The following is a 20411-nucleotide window of genomic DNA, read 5'->3' on the forward strand; positions in this document are numbered from 1 at the left end:
GGCAGCAGGAACGAGAGAGAGCGATCCATTAACCTTATTGGAATATTCAGAACAATGTCTGATATAAATTGTTAGTGAATAACTTCCAAATATAATGTGTATCAAGGCACTTCATGATTGAAGTCAGTTGAGTTCTCCCACCATTTCATTTCTAGCACTTTCCTAGATGTGCCATAATGTGAAAAGCCTCACATGGAATAAGGATAATAAATTTGGAAATTATAATAACATAGGAATGCTAAGCCTACAAACAGTTTTCCATTAACTTCCAAATAGAAAGATAAGAAGAAGAATGTATCTGGTCCTGGATATGTTAATTTCTCTTTCCTTTATTGATGTTCATTTTCTTCTCTATTATTACATGTGTGGATATTTATCATACATGACACTTGTTACCCATAAGATCCCACATAAATTCCCTCTTCAGTCACAAAAGCCCCTGTAATGCAAAACCAAAGACTAATACTGCCACATACTATACTGTATGTTATGCACCACATTAAGGTTCATGTTATGAACTTTACTTCTCATCAACTTGTTATTCAGAATTGATAGGAACTAAATCAAATCAGGGAAATTATTCACTCTTTGTGTATTTAATACTTCAGTAATATTTGAGTAATCTTGTATATGTATTGGTTGATTAAACATTCTTTTTCATTTATATAATTAATTATGGTTTGTATGTAAATATACATTAACTACATATGCCATACACTACCAAGCAATATGTGCGGGCCTCGCTTAAGATAAATACATAGATAAACTCATATTTCAGACTCCCGTGTCTTCATTTGAATTAGTTTAATGTTTTGAAGTTACAAAACATAACACCACTCATCTAAACTTTTGCGTGAACAGTGATGTGATATTCAACCCTCATACTGCGTGAAAATCTACAAGACAGTATTAGTAAGTTGTGGTTGCCAAGGGTTGGTGTGTAATGTAGAGCTGTGATGAACACACCTACTCATTTTTGGACAAAAATAAGGGAAGTATGAGTAATTTAATTTGCTTCTTGAATGATAGCCTCGAATGGAACAGCAGGTTAGTGCACGAGCTGGTGATGCTGCCTCATATATCTAGCAAAAGTGTTTGATTCTGACCTTGGCTGTTGTCTGTGTAAAGTTTATGAGTTTTCCTTGTACCCACCTCTGGCCAAAAATGTGATGTTGGAAGGTTAATTAACCCCTGTAAATTGTTCCTAGTGTAGATGGATGATGTGAATTAAATGAAACCGGGAAATGGTTTAAGTTGATGCATTTAATGGGGATACAAACAGAGAAACAGGATTGGAGTAGATGGATGCTTGATGAGGTTTGACAAAATAGGCTGAAGGAATCCTTTATGTGCTTTACTGTTTTATGCTTCATTTAAACATTGGTTTAAAATGTAAAGTGCCTTAACCTAAGCATTAGAAAGATGCAAATGGAAATCAGTTACCAATGCCATTTTCAGAATGTGCTCAACTCTCCTAGCATCGTGAGGCTTACCATGAATATAGTTGTAGAAGTGTTAAACTTGTGGCCCATTTACTTGCAGATTCACAATCTTTTTACAAAAAGTTACTTATCAGAAAGCAATATTTAGATATGGTATGATTTAGTTTTACTAAGTACTAAAATGCATAATATAAATGCAGAGATTAGAGAAATAAGCAAAAACCAAACTTTCCCCTTCAAAATAAAGAGTATTTCCCATTAAACAGTTGCTACAATTTGAATTAAATCCTTAAGAAAATAAAAAAAAACAAAATGAGAAGAGCTTTGAATATTAAATGGCAAGCTAAAACCAGAAATAATCTAATAACTCTGGAACAAGATGATCTTCTAACCATTTAACCATGGAAAGCAGAACAAGGAGAATCATCTGCCTACATTGTTTGGTAAACGCAGGTTCCACAGGTGAATTCCTCTGTTGGTCATTTGAAATGTTATGCAACACACACAAAATGCCAGAGGTACTCAGTAGCTTAGACAGCCAATTATGGAGTGAAATAAAGGGTTGATGTTTGAGCCAAGACCCTACATCAGGACCTGATGAAGGGCCTCAGCCAGAAACATTAAATTTTTTACTTTCCTCCATAGATGCTGCTTGACTTGCTGAGTTCCTTCAGCATTTTGTGTGTGCTTCTCAGGATATTGAGCATATGCAGTCCCTTTTGTGTCCATGTTTATGGCCCGTGAACTTTTGATCAGAGATAGAAAACAAGATGGATTTCTCTTTCTGTTGTGTTGCTACATGCAATGTATTGTTATAAATGCACGTTAATCATTTTCATACAAATAACTAACTTCAAACTTGAGTGTTATATGCCTGCAGTAAACATATATTGGCTTACTTCATCAATGTGTGTGTTGAATATACTTGATTCCACCACATCACACAAGGTCAATGCAGGTGCCCTGCTGTAGTATCAGTCTATCGAGTTTTCCTGGGTGACAGAGGGAAAAGGTGTTGCACATCCCCTTGCTCTGAATATAATTTCTTGACAATATCTTATGGGATAAAATTTTCCTCAAACCAAACCAATCACAAAATTGTTAAAGCTACTTAGACAATACACCTTGGTTATACTGTTAACAGATCTCTTCCTCGGTATAAATACTTCACATAGTCCCTTGCTCAGCAGCCTCTTCCAAATCAAGAATTCAAATGGTGCTAATCTTTTTGTCATGCTTACTGTCAGGTATCAGCACTGGTAAGTATTTGTTTTAAACTGTTTTGATTTGTTTTGTTTTTAAGCACAAGCAAAGGAAAGGTTTTTATTTGGCTTTAGTGTCCTATACATTGATTTGCAATTAAGTCCAGGCAAAAAGTGAATGTTGACTGTACATTTCCCTTCATAGTCGCTGCCTTACCTGCTGAGTTCCACCTGTGCTTTGTATGCTGCTTCACAATTAAAAGGTTTGATTTCAAAATAGAAAAAAGTGTCAAAATATGAGTTTGATACTCATTCAACTGAAAATAAAGATCTAATTTTCAGCAGAACTTTGACATTTGTGGAATTAGGTACACACCATTAACTTAAAAGCTGTAAAATTGCTTAGTGTGTACATGGCACTATAGAAAACCATTTGTAGTAAACATATGATCTGATTTGTATTAAATACATGCATTAATATATGTATTAAACCAATAATCTTTAAAACTTGGGTAGCAGAAATAATGAAGGAAATGCATGTGTTTTCATGTTTGCTTTCCCTTGGTTCTTCTGATTAAAAGAAATCAATTCTGGTGTATGGTGAATACCTGCAGATTCTTTAATGTTTTATGAATACAATGGAAATAAATGGGAAGATTATCCTTTGTTCTTCAAGGATTCTTCTAATCAACTTTCTACTGAGCATCATTAAAACCTTTCATTATTCTAATTTATAAAACCAATATAGTTTAGGATTGAATAGAGCTGAAAATTAACATGTAAGTGAAAATGTTTCATTTATTTCTTCCCTAAGAGCTACATTTGCAGTAATATTGAACACTGACCGAGTATGAATCTTCTGCATAGTGTATATGTTAAAATTTGTGACATAAGAGTCACAATAATTTGTTTAATTTTTAGACTTTTATTGGCACTAAATCTACCTCTTGGTCTAAAATTTATTGGTGATTTCATTAAAACATGTAGGAACTCCACTAATTCTGTATATTTCCTATCAACATAAAGGTGTAGTTATAAAGAAGGCAAGACACTGGCTATATTAGGTGTTTGAAGAGATTTGGCATGTCAACAAATACACTCAAAAACTTCTATAGTTGTACCATGAAGAGCATTCTGACAGGCTGCATCATTGTCTGGTATGGAGGGGCTACTGCACAGGACCAAAAGAAGCTGCAGAAGGTTGTAAATCTAGTCAGTTCCATCTTCGGCACTAGCCTACAAAGTACCCAGGTACCTTTAGGGAGCAGTGTCTCAGAATGGTAGCGTCCATTATTAAGGACCTCTAGAACCCAAGGCATTCCCTTTTCTCACTGTTACCATCAGGTAGGAGGTACAGAAGCCTAAAGGCACACACACAGCAATTGAGAAACAGCTTCTTCCCCTCTGCCATCCAATTCCTAAAGGAACATTGAATCTTTGGACACTACCTCACTTTTTTTTATATACAGACTTTCTGTTTTTGCATGTTTTTAATCTATTCAATATACATAATAGATTTATCTGTTTATTTATTATTATTTTTTTTCTCTCTGTTAGATTATGTATTGCATTGAACTGTTGCTGCTAAGTTAACAAATTTCATGTCACATGCTGGTGATAATAAACCTGATTCTGACTCTGCTTCTTATAGATGACAAAATTTCTTCTCATCTCAGTTCTGAATAGTTGGTTCCTTGTTCAGAGTGGTTTCCTCTTGTTCTTCATACTCATGACAATAATCCTCTCTACCTCAAGCCTGTCAACTATCTTAAAACCTCCGTATGTTTTGCTGAATCCATCTCTGATTCTTCTAAAATGGAGAGTTCAGGCCTAATCTACACAACCTCTTCGGGAATCAAGGAATATAATAACAATAATAATAATAAGTAGTAGTTTATTGATCCTGAGTGGAAAAATATTTTGTTATAGCAGCAACATTTATGAACACACTTAGCAATAGTAATAAATAATAATAATAAATATAATAGCTAATAAAACAGAGTAATAATATACATAATAATAATGTACAAAAGATAGAGAGGAAAAATTCTGCTTGAGGTAGGTCAGCCATGAACTTGGCAAATGGCTGATCTACTACTTCAGGAGATCAGTCATTCATTTCGAGCCGACTGGCCTATTGCAGCTCCAATTTCTGTACTGATATGTCAAGCCCATCTTCCTAGGCATCAATCTCTGGTTGCTCATGATCTCCCTGGATTGTATGTTCTCTTTATCCTTAAATTTTTTATGATAAAAGGCCAGTATACTATTTTTCCTTCCTAACTACTTATTTCCCCCACACAATAACTTTTAGTAAATTATGTACAAGGGTGATCAGGTTCCTTTGATTACCCATGCACTTCAGACTCTCACTGTTCAACAAAGCACCAGTTTCCTATCACCTTCAAAGTGACTAGCCTCTTCTTTCTCCTACATTGTACTCCATCTCCTGTGCTCTCACCCATATCACCATACAGCCTTGACAAGTCTCTGAATCATTAATCAATATGCCGTCCAAATCAGCAATGTTTTTGAACTTAGGTCTCACCTCGTGGAAGTCATTATTCTAGCTGCTGGGGGCACAGCACTGATCCCAATGACAGCTCAAGGTCATAGCATCCAAAGGAACACCATCATTTTGGTTCTACATATTGTTTCTGAATATTGTCTAATCCAGAATTCATTATCACAATTTCACCTGCTGTATTTGGGACATTGTTGAAGGCTTCTGAAAGCTCCAAATGCACCACATGCATCAATTGTGATTCAGCTATTCTGATCGTTAACACATCAAAAATCTCTGACAGATTTTTCAAACTTGATTCTTCTTTCATTAATTCATATTGATTTTCAAGAGTCCCAACAGTTGTAAGTACCCAGATACCAATTTTGAATAGATGTTAATATCTTCCTCACCCCGTACTGATCTACAGTTTTCAATTTCATTTCCTCTCCTTTCTTAAGCATAATGGTTATATTTGTTACCTTCTAATCCATGGGAACTGGTGGATTACTTTCAATTCGGTTGTATTGTTTTATCTATATACTACTAAAACTGTCATGCTCTGTTTGTCTGTTTGTGACCTCCAATTAGCACAAACAGTACGTTAAAGTGGCCCTATTTTTGGCTAAACTGACTTAAAATGCGCTTATTTGCAGAATGCCGGCAAAGTTCAGGGTTATATATCCATATAAAATTGTTCACTCTCCAAAATCAACAGCCCCACTTTCACCCAAGGGCTGATGTCAGCCATGATGGAAACCGTGACGCGACACCACCACGCATGTACACGGCCAGCCTCAGAAGCGACTCGCGATGCTCACAGCAGCAACACCAACTGGAGCAAAAGGACAGGCACCTCTACTTCGAGCGGTCACATTCTGCTAATCACCATCAGCTTGTGCAGGATTGGGACAGATCAAACTGCGACCAATCAATGAGATAATTAAATCTTATGGTAATGACATACTTCGAGACACCCATCAAACCCCTTGCTGTAGTCAAAGGACAGCAGTGACTATATCACTTCCATTTAGGAGAGCGCCAACCACATCATCAAGTATAATCACCTTCCTGGAGGCTTTGGTGTTACTGCTTCATATCTTCTATCCAGCATTAGGGTCAAAAAATATGGTCAGCCTAATTATGCCGCGTGGAAAGAGAAGGGGGACATTACGGTCAAGAGATGATGACAAACATTGTCAGGAAGCAGCAAGGAGAGGGAGAGAACAATAATCGGATGAGGCCAGGGCCGCATGACTCTATGATCAAAGAGTCAGGACAAAAAAGATGAGAGGAGGAGAGGCATGCACGTCTCCAAAATGACAACAACTGGCACAGAAGGAGGAGAGAGGAAGAGACAAAGGAGCTGAGAAATGCACATCTCCAGGATCAGAGACAAAGCATAAACAGCAGAAGAGATGAAGAGATGGCAGATGAAAGGACTGCACATCTCCAGAATGACAACAAGATGCACAAGTGTGGCAGATCAACCAGAAATGATGCCATCAAAAGTGCCCTTCGTTAAACGAGGAGGAGCTGTGTTTGCCTTGCTACGCATCATTCTTCTTTAATAAACTGAGGTTTTTTCTTCAATTTCCAAAGCAAAGCGATACCAATAGCATTCAGGAAAATTTAATGTTCATTCTGGTCACATCAGACTACACTACCCTTCTCTCAAAGGGTGCCTTAAAGGGTCACCCCGTTGTCTAGTATTCTACTAATTCTGTTGCTCCTTTCTTTCAGTTTAATGTCCTGCATTTATCTAGTGCAAAGTTCATGTTTGTATCTTTCCAAAATAGTTCTACTATTTGAATAAATTGTTTCAGCTTTACTGATGACGAAGCATATAATTTCAAATTATCCACGTATAGATCATGTGCAATTAGACTATCAGCTGAAAGTGTAAACTTATTCTGAGAAACATTTGTTCTTTTGATCAAATAATAGGCTGCATAGTGAAAGCATGAAAGGTGTAATTTACACTTCTCAGGATAAAAACACATTCAAACACAAGAGAAGATACGTTTTCCACTGATGGCTGTAAATGGAACCATTGAACCATTGGACTATCTGTTGGCCTAAATTGACAGCAGCAGGCTGGGAGGTATACATAGAATCCAAGAATTAAACAGCAAAGAAATGGGCCCTATTGTCCCACCTCTTCCATGCCAACTGAGATGCCTATCTACACTACTCAGATTTGCCCATTTTAAGTACACATTCCCCCTAAATCTTTCCCCACTAAGTACCTGTCCAAACTCCTTTTCAAACATGGTGGTTGTATCTGTCCCCACTATCTTCTTGGCAGATCATTCCAGGAATTCACCAACCTCTATGTGAAAAAGATACCACTCAGATCTCTTTTATTTTTTTTCTTTTCTCTTCTTAAACCTGATTCTGACTATTTATCCTATCTAGACATCCAATAATTCTGTGTTCCAGTGAGAATAAACCCACCCTATCCAATCTCACTTTATAACACCAGTCTTCCATTCCAAACAACATCCCAGTGAACTGCTTCCACATTTTCTCTGTTGCGAGCACATCCTTCCTATAATGCAGCAAGCAGAAATGAACACAATACTCTAAATGTGGTACAACTGCAACATGATGTTCCTACTTCAGCCAATGAATATAAGCATGCTGAATGCCTCTTTTGGCTACCTTATCCACCTGTGCCACCACATCCAGGGTGCTGTGGACTTGGCCTCCAAAGACTCTCTACTCGGCCCAAAACGTCCACAGTGCTTCTTCCTATAGATGCTACCTGGCCTGCTGCATTCCACCAGCATTTTGTGTGTGTTGCTTGAATTTCCAGCATCTGCAGATTTCCTCGTGTTTTCCTTACATCCTTCTCATTTACTCTTTCTGTTCTAACAAATATGACCTCCCAAATGCATTCTCTCGCAATTGTTAGATTCTACCATCATTTTGCCACGACATTCAGATAGACAGATTTCAATATTTATTTAATGTCAAGAATATTAATTTCAATTGTTTTGAGAACCTACAGAGCACTTTGGGTAATATTAGTCATTAAATTTAAACATATGAGTTTGGGCTTCTGTTTATCAAATTACCATTATATTCCTCCTGAGCAATATATGAACAACACACACAAAATGCTGGTGGAATGCAGCAGGCCAGGCAGCATCTATAAGAAGAAGCACTGTTGACATTTCGGGCTGAGACCCTTCGTCAGGACTAACTGAAAGAAAAGATAGTAAGAGATTTGAAAGTAGGAGGGGGAGGGGAAAATCCGAAATGATAGGAAAAGACAGGAGAGGGAGGGGTGAAGCTAAGAGATGGAAAGGTGATTGGCAAAAGGGATACAGAGCTGGAGAAGGGAAAGGATCATGGGACGGGAGGCCTACGGAGAAAGAAAGGGGGAGGGGAGCACCAGAGGGATAGCCATGTCGTGATGCAGGGGGTATGGTAGTGAAACCACCCAGGTCATGGTGGGCGGGTCTTTTCACCCTGTTCCAAAATGTGGAATAAGCCATTGTAACAGGGCTTAAGAGGAAGCAGAAGAGAATTATCAAAATGACTTCAAGGATCAAGGATTTTAATTGTGGGCCGACTGGAAAATCAATGCTCCGTTATTTTTAATTCATACTCTGAGATAGATAATTTAAAGTTCAATGTAAACTTATTATCAAAGTACATATACAATATGTCACCATATATAATCCTGAGATTGTGGACATACTTGATAAATCTATAGAATAGTGACCATAACAAAATCAATATTTTGTCATTCAGATTTGTTAAAAGATTTGGATATGCAAGAGAATAGATACAGGTTATCGTGGAGCCATGAATGGCAGCAAAGTTTGAAGAACTGATTTGTTTAGACCTAAACTTTTATTCCTGCATTTCCAAAATACTTTAGACAGGTTTTTGGTGATGTAGTATAAGATGTGGCTTCTTCTTTAATGATTTTTAAATCCCCATCCTCTGCCTTCACTGAATACTAGTATTTACCTGTAAGTCAATGTTTGATTATTTTTACTTGCATCTCTGACTAACTTCATCTGGGATTTCCTGCTTTAATAAGTGACCTTAGAGTGCTTCTTGTGACACAAATGATAAATAGAACTTGCTCCGAATATTAATTTATTTATTTCATCTGGGCACCAGTTGTGTTTGTGCTATTGCAAGAGTTTTCTTTTATAGTGATAATGAGGAGACAGAAGAGAAAGTTACATAACTAGGGCTGTGTGGTAATGAGCTGGAACCTCATTTTGCTTGTAGATTTTTGCCTGAGATATTAACTCTTGATGAGTTGTGCTGTATATATTATTTACAGCATGTACATCGGGAGGTTGCATTCTGTCTCTGAAACTGGACTGTGTATCACATGCAGAAAACAATGAATTGAAATGACTTCCTAGTGTGTTAGTGCCTGCATTTCAACCCTGAACTTTTGATCTGCAATTGGCAATCTGTAATGTACTAAGTGCAACATTATATTTTGATTTATGCAAATGCAAAAGGAAAGTTTATATACAGGGGATCTGAAATTAGGCAGGCCAGATACATTACTTAAATACACATTGTGATGATGAAACATAAATGCACATTGTGACCCTATTGTAAAGAAGTAAGGACATGGAAATTATGATACTGATTTTTGCAGGTACACCCAAAACCCTGAGTGACAACGATTGTCTGATTTTATTTCAGTCTGTTGAACCAAATAGAACCACTTCTCACACTTCCTAAAGTTAACTTGTCCTTCACTTTCAATGCCATAAATCATTGAAGTCAGGGACTGGAACAGTCTGTGATAAATCAAAGTATTGAGTGCAAGATTTGGGATATTACACTGAAGTTGTGTAAGATGTTGGTGTGGTCTAATTTGGACTATTTGGTGCAGTTCTGGTCATCTACCTACAGGAAGGATATGGATACCATAGAGAGAGTGCAGAGGAACTTTACAAGGATGTTGCCTGGATTGGAGAGCTTATCTTATGAGAATAGGTTGCATGTACTTGGCCTTTTCTCCTTGGAGCAATGGACGATGAGAGGTGGCCTGATAGGGGTGTATAGGATGATGAGAGGCATTGATCGTGTGGATCGCCAGAGGCTTTTTCCCAGGGCTGAAATGGCTAACTTGAAGATGCATAGTTTTAAGGTGTTGGAAGTAGGTACAAGGGGGATGTCAGAGATAAGTTTTTCGCACAGAGAGTGGAGAGTGTGTGGAATGCACTGCTGATGACAGGGGTGGAAGCAGATAAAATAGGGTCTTTTAAGAGCCTCTTAGATAGCTACATGGAGCTTAGAAAAATAGAGGGCTATGCGCTAGGGGAATTCTAGGCAGTTTCTAAAGTAGGTTACATGGTCAGCACAACATTGTGGGCCAAAGAGCCTGTAATGTGCTGTAAATTCCTGTGTTCTATGTTTGTTATGACTTGTGATTCTGAGTTATTGGAAAGTTTGAATAGGTTAAGATCTAATTCCCTGGAGCAAAGGAGAATGAGGAAACAGAGATATACAAAATTATGAGGGTTCTAGGTAGGGTAAATGCAAGCAGGCTTTTTCCACTGAGATTGAGTCAAACTAAAATGAGAGGTCATGGGTTCAGGGTGAAAGGTGAATTGTTTAAGTTCAGCACAGACTACATGGACTAAAGGCCTATTTCTGTGTTGTAGTGCTCTAGAACTCTAGTTTTCACTCAGAGCTACAACATGGAATAGGTCTTTCTGGTCCTTCCAACATGACCCAGCAACCCTGATAACCCTGATTTTACCATAGCTAATCATGGGACAATTTGTAATGACCAATTAAACTACCCAGTATGTTTTTGGACTGTGGGCGAAAACTGAAGGACCCAGAGAAACACACACACATTCCACAGGGAGGACATACAGAGAACCCTTACAGAGGACACTGGGATTGAACTCTGAACTGTAATATCATTGTGCTTACATTACCATGGCACCCTATGACTCTATATTGTACACTAAAGTTATAATCTATTACAATTTCCCTGTATTATCGCAGCAAATTGGAAGTGGGCACCTGGAATGAGAACAATAAAATAGTTGTTTCAAAAATACTTCCAAGCATAACTTGTAGCATGCACTTCATTATGAAGTACTGCAAAATTGGACAAAGAAAGCGGAGTGGTTGGATTTATCCCCTCATAGGTACAGACATGATTTCATGGTGAAGATATTTTGATTTTGCGGCTAGATGATAAAGCAATGCACCAAGTGTAACTGTGTATTTAAAGATGCGTAGATACTTTCTGTCTGGTAACAAACCTGTCTTTTCCTTTCATCAGGCAAAGACATATGAGTGCACTTGGCAAGGACAAGCACTTTCCTTCACAATAGACTTTACTTCTGGATTTACGTGTGTTGATAATGACACAAAGGTGAGGAAATATTAAGTATCATGCAGACATATTGTTTCATTTAAAAACAAATGCATTTCAGGTGTAACTTATAAGAATGTTTTTATTGTAATCATGAAGTCAATTTCATTCTGTTATAGAATAATCTATAACTTTTTAGGCCATTGTAGTAGTAGTACCACACAAGGTTGAACTATTTGAGTACAAATTCTGACAAACTGATTTCCAAATTATATTGATTATAGGTTGAAAATATTGTGGAATATAGCACAATTTTTCAGTGAAATTATACAGTATGTAGTAGTTTATTATCAGCTATAATCATAAGTAGGAAAACTAATACATAAATTTCTAAGCATGTTTTGAAAGATCTTTTTTAACTTAAAGCAATATGCATGGTGTCTTGCACTGAATGAGTAATATTTCAAAGTATTCATCACAGACAATTTCAAATCACACAGAAATTTGTTTAGCATCAGTACTGGGTGCACAATTCATTTTGTTTATTTCATATGTCAGTAGAGAAATAATGACAATCTAAGTTACCTTACAGAACATTATATGGAGATTCAAGTTTTCACAGCTCAAAGGGTCTTCTGATGATGGAAAAACATGTGTGAAATTGCTGTTTCAGAACACAGATACAAGGCAGATTGACATGAAGGTACCTTCATAACATAGAGTGAACCTACTGTAATTGTAAGGGAAATATTTTCTTATAAAGTTTAATGGCATGTCAATACTACATTATGCTTGTAAAGTTTTGGAAATATAATGCATGTCCTAACCTGTAACTTATATCAATGACTCACGAGGTCCTGCAGATGCTGGAAATCCAGAGCAACACACGCACACAAAATGCTGGAGGAACTCAGCAGGTCAGGCAACATCTATTGAAATAAATAGAAGTCAACATTTTGGGCCAAGACTCTTATTCAGGACTGGCTTTATATCAAAATTATATCAAGGAATGATTATCAAATAAACCTTTAATTTGATGTTTTCTTCAAAGTAGTAAACCATGGAATTTTTCTTTTCAAACCTATCTGGACTTGCATTTTTTGCTGTCTTACCAAGAATACTTAGTCAATTAGAAGTTAATTCCATACAATATCATGGTTAAAAATATGTCTTCCCTCTCAATATTTAGATGCTCATACTTTGGCAAAATGGAACAAAACCTGTGTTATAACAATTTGTGTCTGATGTTTCTATTTTATAACCTATCCTTACTCACAACAGTACTCACCTGAGAAATTAAAAATATATTTATATTTGTTAGCAATTATTCAGTTAATCATATTGAGAATCTCAAAGCCTTGCAGAAGTGGTGAAAGAAGTGGAGCACCTAAAACACGAGCCACTATCCACCCCTTCTGCCTTATATTTTGATGATTCTGCAGTTCCCAAATTAGCCACCTCAGAATCAACAAAACTGAAATGGAAACATTTTACCCTTGATCTGGAGATGAAGATACAGGAAAAAGAATCTGTCCTGAATGATTAGCAATTTTTATTTTTGCAGTAATCTTATTACTGAATTTAACGTCGTCACATATTTGGCTACCAAACGTTCTTGCTGTTGAAAGATATTTCAAATTAAAGCATGATCAAACAAACCAATGGACCAGATTTTCCTGGAACAACATAGCATATGAATGAAATTAGTCAATATTAATGCAAACCAATAAGTGGTTTAAACAGGTTAAAAAGTTTGCTCTGTTGCAAATCTCCAAAACTTGGTTATAATCTTCTGCTACTCAGTTATTTGTTTCACATTGGTTGTATTCTTCCCTTGGCCACTAGAAACAAGGTGGAAAGTTCTTTTGTGCCTGTTTAATGCTACAATATTTAATAATGCAATGACATGCAAACAATCAGACCCAGAATAGAAATATTAGTTGTTCAATCTTATTCTTGAATCTGGTTAATTTTTTTTTGAAATTTATTGAACGTCAAAGAAAAAAACAAAGTGTTTCTTATTTTTTCTGTCCTCCTCTCTCCACATTCCATATTTTTATGTTTCATCAAGGCTTTGCTAACTCAGTTTTAGCCCATGTTTGAGGAACAAATTCCATTGTTAATTTTTGTAAATGTGGTTGTAGATCCTGTGTGTGTCTACCAGACACATAGACATAACTGTCAAGAGTTCAGCGATGGCCCAGGTGAAGACACGGACCCAGAATGAACAGATCACTGAATTTAAAAAAGAACTTCATGGAATAAAGGAAAATAATGAATGCTAGCTCAGCAGAGTCAGTACCTAAAAACTCTCAAATTAACCAAAAACTAACTCGATCACTGTGGCTCGAAAGCAGTGACCAAGAAGTAAATTAATACCACTTCTTTAACAGTTTTTAAATAAGTCACTAATTTTTTTTTCCCGGAACATGAACGGAGGTAAGTAAGGAGCGTGGTCATCACTGAGTTTCCATAAGACCATAAGATATAGGAGCAGAATTTGGCCGTTGAGTCTGCCGCAACATTTCATCATGGCTGATCCATTTTCCTCTCAGCCTCAATCTCCTTCCTTGTCCTCATATCCTTTGTGCCCTGACTAATCAAGAATTTGTCAACTGCTGCCTTAAATATACCCAATGAGTTTGTCTCCACAACAGCCTGTGGCAATGAATTCCACAGACTCATCACTCTCTGGCTTACAGAAATTCCTCTTCTTTGATGTTCTAAATGTACATCCACTATTCTGAGTAACATCCTCTTCATGTCCACTCTATCTTCGATAGGTTTCAATGAAATGCAGCTTCATTCTTCTGAGTTCCAGTGAATACAGGCCCAGAGCCATCAAATGCTCTTCATATGACAGGCCATTCAATCCTGGGATCATTTTTGTTAACCCTCTTTGAACCCTCTGCAATATCAGCATATCCTTTCTTAGATAAAGGGTCCAAAACTGTTCACAATACTCCAAGTGAGGCTTCATCAGTGCCTTATAAAGCTTCAACATTACATCCTTGCTTTTATATTCTAGTCTTTTAGAAATGAATGCTAACATTTCATTTGCCTTTCTCACCATCGACTCAATCTGCAGGCCAATCTTTTGGGAATCCTGCATGAGGACTTTTAAGTCCCTTTGCACCTCAGATTTTTTTTTTGAATTTTCTCTCCCTTTAGAAAACAGCCAACCTTTTTATTTCTTCTATCAAAATGCCTGACTATACAGTTCCTGACACTTTATTCCATTTGCCGCTTCTTTGCCCATTCTTCTAATCTGTTTAAGTCCTTCTGTAGTCTTCAACACGACTTGCCCCTCCACGTTTCTTTGTATTATCTGCAAACTTTGCCCCAAACCCATCAATTCCATCATCTAAATCATGGACATAAAACATAAAAAGAAGTGATCCCAACACAGATCCCTGTGGAACACCACTGGTCAATGGCAGCCAACCAGAAAATGCTCCATTTATTCCCATACTTTGCCTTCTGTCCATCAGTTACTGCTTTATTCATGCTAGTATCTTACACATATCTTTAAGCAGCCTCATGTGTGGCACATTGTCAAAACCATTCTGAAAATCCAAGTACACAACATCTGCCAATTCTCCTTTGTCTATCCTGCATTTAATTTCTTCAAAGAATTCCAATAGATTTGACAGACAAGATTTTCACTGAAGGAAACTATGCCTACTAAGGCCTATTTTATCATGTGTCGCCGAGTTCTCCACAATCACATCCTTAACAATCAATTCCAGTATCTTCGCAAACACAGAGGTCAATCCTACTGGCCTATAATTTTGTTTCTTCTGCCTCTCTCCCTTCTTGATGAGTGGAGTAATATTTGTATATTTCCATTCCTCTGGAATCATGCTGGAGACAATTGATTCCTGAAAGATCATTAGGAATGTCTCCACAATTTCTTCAGCCACCTATTTAAGAACCCTGGCATGTAGGCCTTCTAGTCCAGGTGACTTCTCTACCTTCAGACCTTTCAGTTTCCCAAGCACCTTCTGCCTAGTAATGGGAACTTCACAAATTTCTGCCCTCTCTCTCTCTTGGACCTCCACAGTGCCTTCCATAGTGAAGACTGATGCAAAATTATTATTCAGTTCATCTGCCATCTCCTTAACCCTAGCATCATTTTTCAGCAGTCTGATAACTACTCTTACATCTCTTTTACACTTCATGTAACTGAAGAAACCTTTGGTAACCTCATTGTCTACCTTATCTTCGTATTCCATCTTTTCCTTCATGACTTTTTAAGTTGCCTTCTGGTGGTTTTTAATAGCATCCCAATCTTCTAACTTCCAACAAATTTTTTGTTGGTTTTATGCCCTCTCTTTGGCTTTTACTGTATGTTGGCTTTGACTTCCCTTATCAGCCATAGTTGTGTTATCCTGCCTTCAGAATATTTCTCTTATTTGGGATGTATCTATCCTTCCAAATTGCTCCCTGAAACCAGAGCCATTTCTGCTCTGCCATCATCCCTGCTTCCAATCAATTCTGGCCAACTCCTCTCTGATGCCCCTGCAGTTCCCATTATTCCACTGTAATACTAATACATCTGAATTCAGCTTCTCCTTCTCAAATTTCAAGTTGAATTCTATCTTATTATGATCACTGGCCCCTAAGGGTTCCTTTACCTTAAGCTTTCTAATCAATTCGTGTTCACTGTACAACATCTAATCAAGAATTACTGATCCCCTGGTGGATTCAACCAGGAGCTGCTTTAAAAAGCCATCTTATAGGCATTCTTCAAATTTCCCCTCTTGGGATCCAGCACCAACCTGAGTTTCCCAGTCTACCTGCATATTGAAATCCCCATGACTATTGTAACCTTTCCCTTTTAACAGGCATTTTCTATCTCCTATTGTAATTTGTAGACCACATTTTTGCTACTATTCAGAGGTCTGTATATAACTCCCACCAGGATATTTTTACCCTTGCAGTTTTTTTTTTAGGTCTATCACAATGTTTCTACACCTTCTGATGCTATGTCACCTCTTTCTAATGTTTTATTTCATTTTTTTTATGAACAGAGTCATCCCATCCCCTCTGTTTTCCTACTTTTCCTTTCAATACAATGTGTATCCTTGGACATTAAGCTCCCAGCTATAATCTTCTTTCAGATACGATTCAGTGATGCTCACAACATCATAGATGCCAATTGCAACTGTGCTACAAGTTCATCTGCCTTATTCTGAATGTTATATCTTATTCTGTTTCAATCAAGGCTTGACAAGAGTTAGACAATGGGAAGAGAGTTAAATACAATTACATACAAGCCCTTATTGGTTGGAATTTATGCATTCTCACAGACGTGATTGATGTCTCCTTTCAGCTTCTCATCTGTGAGAGCCCTCAAACACCTTGCCAGTTTCCATGGTTTATCATTAATCCTGGGGGCTCAATCGGTTCAGAATGGGGTTGAGAGGGAAATGGATCAGCCATGATGTAAGGTGGAGCAGACTCAATAGGGTGAATACCCTAATTCTGCTCATATAACTTACAGTCTTATGGTATTTTAACACCCCAAAGCTGCTAACAATATTCCAAATGCGGTTTGACCACTGCCTTATAATACCACAGCATTATGTTTTTGCTTTAATGCTATAGTCCTCTCAAAATGAATGCCAACATTGCGTTGTTAACGACTCAACCTGCAAGATAATCTTTAGGGAATCCTGCACCAGGACTCCCACATCCCTTTGCTGCAGACTCCCTGCTTCCTCAACACTGCCTGCTCCTCCACCTACCTATCTTTATATCATCCACAAACCTGCCAGAAGGCAATCAATCCCATCATCCAGATCATTAACAGATAATATATCACAGATCAATGCATCACCAGCAACCTACCAGAAAAATCCCCCTTATTCTCACCTTTTGCCTTCTGCTAGAGAATCATCTTTTAATTATTTTTGATGCAATGAATGTGGTGTTCACAAGCTGATTCTGCCTTCAATTGGCCATCCCTAATTGATCTTGAAAACATGGTAATGAGTTGCTGTCCTGAATGTTTGCTGCATTTGAGGTGTGGGTTTACCCACAAAGCTGTCCCAGGACTTTGATCCAGTGGCTGTAAAAGAACAAAGACATATTTCCAATTAGGATGAGAGTAAATTCTAGATGGTGATGTTCCCATCTTTTTTTCTATCCTTGTCCTCCTAGCTGGTAGAGTTCATGGATTTGGAAGATGCTGTCTAAGAAGACTTTGTTGCAGTGCACCCTGTTGATGGTTGAAATCTGTTGCTAATGTGCATCAGTAATGGAGTGATTGAATGGTGGTGCCAGCCTAGATGGCTGCTATGTCCTGTTTGTGTAGAATCAGGATCACAACCTGATTTATTACAAACAAGGGGAAATCTGCAGATGTTGGAAATCAAAGCAACACACACACAATGCTGGTGAAACAGTTGACATTTCAGGCCGAGACCCTTTCGCAGAACCGATAAGGGGTTTCAGCCCAAAATGTTGACTGTACTGTTTTCCATAGATGCTGCCTGGTCTGCTGAGATCCTCCAGCATTGTGTGTGTGTTTTGCCAGGTTTATTATAATTGATTTATATGATTTGATTTTTTAAAATTTTGTAACAAAGTCATAAAATCACTATAAATTATAAAAGTAAATAAGTAATGCAATAACAGGACTGTTCATGGGATCATGAGCCATTCTGAAATATGCGGGCAGAGTGGAAAAAGGTCTTCATAAATCGCTGATTGTGGATTTTCAGTCTCCTTACCTCCTTTGCAATGCCATTAATGAGAAGAGGGCATGACCCAGACTGTGAGGATTCCTAGTGATAAATGCCACCTTCTTGAGGCACTGCCTTTTGAAGGTGCCTTCTGTGGTGGGGCGCATTGCATTCATAATGGAGCAGGCTAGTCAACAACTCTCTGCAGTCTTTTGTGATACTGCACATTGGAGCCTCTGTTTAATTGTCCATCACCATTCACAACTGAATATGGCAGGACCTCAGAGCTTATCTGATCCATTGTTTCTGGGTTCTCTTATCTCTGTCTATGCATACATTGTTTAGTGTCCATGTAATTCTGTTTTATAACTTCACAAGGTTGAGCCCTCATTCTGAAGAATATTGATGCTGCTCCTCACATGCCCTCCTGCACTCTCCATTGAACCAGGCTTGGTGATGGGGAACATCATGAAGTGGGGAACATCTTGGGCCATGAGGTTGCAGATTGTGATTGAGTACAGTTCTACTGATGACTCATAGCACCTCATAGATGTCTGGTCCTGAGCAGCCAGGACTGTTCACAATCTAGCCCATTTGGCATAGTGATAGTGCCACATGACACGATGAAGTGTAATTCCATTGTGAAGATGGGATTTAACCTCCATGATGATTGTGCAGTGATGACTTCTACTGATACTGTCATAGGCAGATATATTTGCAACAGACAAATTGGTGACATCGAATTATTCTTGGTTCACTCACCACCTACCATAGACTTAGCTGCACCTTTATATGTAAATTGGTTGCCATAGCAACTGACATAACTGCACTGATTATTCTTCTTAGAAAGTACTAAATGTTTTTGAAGCACTTTGGCATGCCTTTAGAACTGATAAAACGCTGTAGCGTTCAGAGTCAGAGTTCAGAGTTCAATCCCAGTGTCCTCTGTAAAGACACTGTATATCCTCTCCATGGAATGCATGGGTTTTCCCCGCTGCTCCAATTTTTTCCCACAGTCCAAAGATGTATCAGTTAGGATAATTGGTCATTGTAAGTTGTCCCATGATTAGGTTAGGGTTAAAGTGCAGTTGTTGGGGATTGCTGGAGCAGCTTTCCTTGAAGAACCAGAAGGGCCTACTCCTGGCTGTATTGCTAAGTAAATAAAATAAATAGAATAGCCAAGTTACTGAAGATTCAACTATTGGAGAGGGAAATTACGATGTCTGAAATGCTAGTATCTTTTATACTGCTATGAATTTATGTACCTGCAAGTAAATGTTGCCTACTATGGTTAGTGGATGGGAAATATTAGTTTTACTGTAAGTTGTGCTTATGGTCCAATAATGTATATTGTTTTCTTTCCCCTGCAGGAATTGGAATTTGCTGATCTGACTGCAGTCTTGCACTGTATACACTCATTCATAGCAGCTAAAGTGGCAGCGGTGGATCCCCTGTTTGTGGACAGCCAAAGTGTTGCACGGAAGTACATGTACAGCAGCTGAGGATAGGATTTATATCATAAAGTAATCACTTTATGACCATATTATGACTACTTTGAGCACCTAATGGGAATGGAGCCCAGACAGGTCAGAGATGATCTACACTCTGGCAAGAGGTAGAGTCAAAAGGGTGATGTGATTTCGGCTGCAATTTACACATCTTTCTTGATAGTCATTTCTGTTTAATGCAAATGGAACTGATAACATCCATTTTACACTATAACCAAAGTCAGCATTGTTCTTGTTTTGTTGTTGACAATCAAGGGTTAAATCATCTTAATTTATAATGGAAGTCAGTTACATCGTTAGTATTTGCAGCATTGTTTAATGGTCTTTCTTGCTTTTTCAACCTCCTGATACCAGTTTACAAAAATGGAAATCTAAACTCTACAATCTCATTGCACAAATCATATTCACACTAACAAATACTCTAATGTTATTTGTGTTTGCTTCTTTTCATATAATAACTGTATACTGATTTTTTTTCTTTCATATGCATGTTAAGTGTTCATTCTCTTTGGTTTTGAGTGCTGGTGAGTTTAAACTCATTGGATTAGACATGATTCTTACACTTACAGTCACCATAACAATGTACCATTGAACTGCTATAATTTGGAATTCCTCATCAAAAATGTTAAAAGGATGACTTTTCATTTGAACAGCAACTTATTTTGTGCAGAAAAAAATATCATTTTGTAAGCAATGGTAAAATTTCCATTTTATTTTGAGTTATAAGCTTATTCCCTACCAAGTG

General features: G+C 37.6%; 1 protein-coding gene across 1 annotated transcript in view; it reads left to right on the plus strand.

The window, feature by feature from the left end:
- sntg2 (syntrophin, gamma 2) overlaps window positions 1-19660 on the plus strand; it is a 290541-nt gene extending 270881 nt beyond the window's left edge. Inside the window, exons 16-18 of the mRNA XM_073055362.1 lie at window positions 11437-11529; window positions 12062-12172; window positions 19529-19660. Of these exons, the coding sequence (XP_072911463.1) occupies window positions 11437-11529; window positions 12062-12172; window positions 19529-19660 (336 nt within the window). The remainder of the gene's footprint in view (window positions 1-11436; window positions 11530-12061; window positions 12173-19528) is intronic.
- The last annotated feature ends 751 nt before the right edge of the window (window positions 19661-20411 follow it).

The sequence above is a fragment of the Hemitrygon akajei genome, chromosome 9 (assembly GCF_048418815.1).
Source record: "Hemitrygon akajei chromosome 9, sHemAka1.3, whole genome shotgun sequence".
NCBI classification, from domain to species: domain Eukaryota; kingdom Metazoa; phylum Chordata; class Chondrichthyes; order Myliobatiformes; family Dasyatidae; genus Hemitrygon; species Hemitrygon akajei.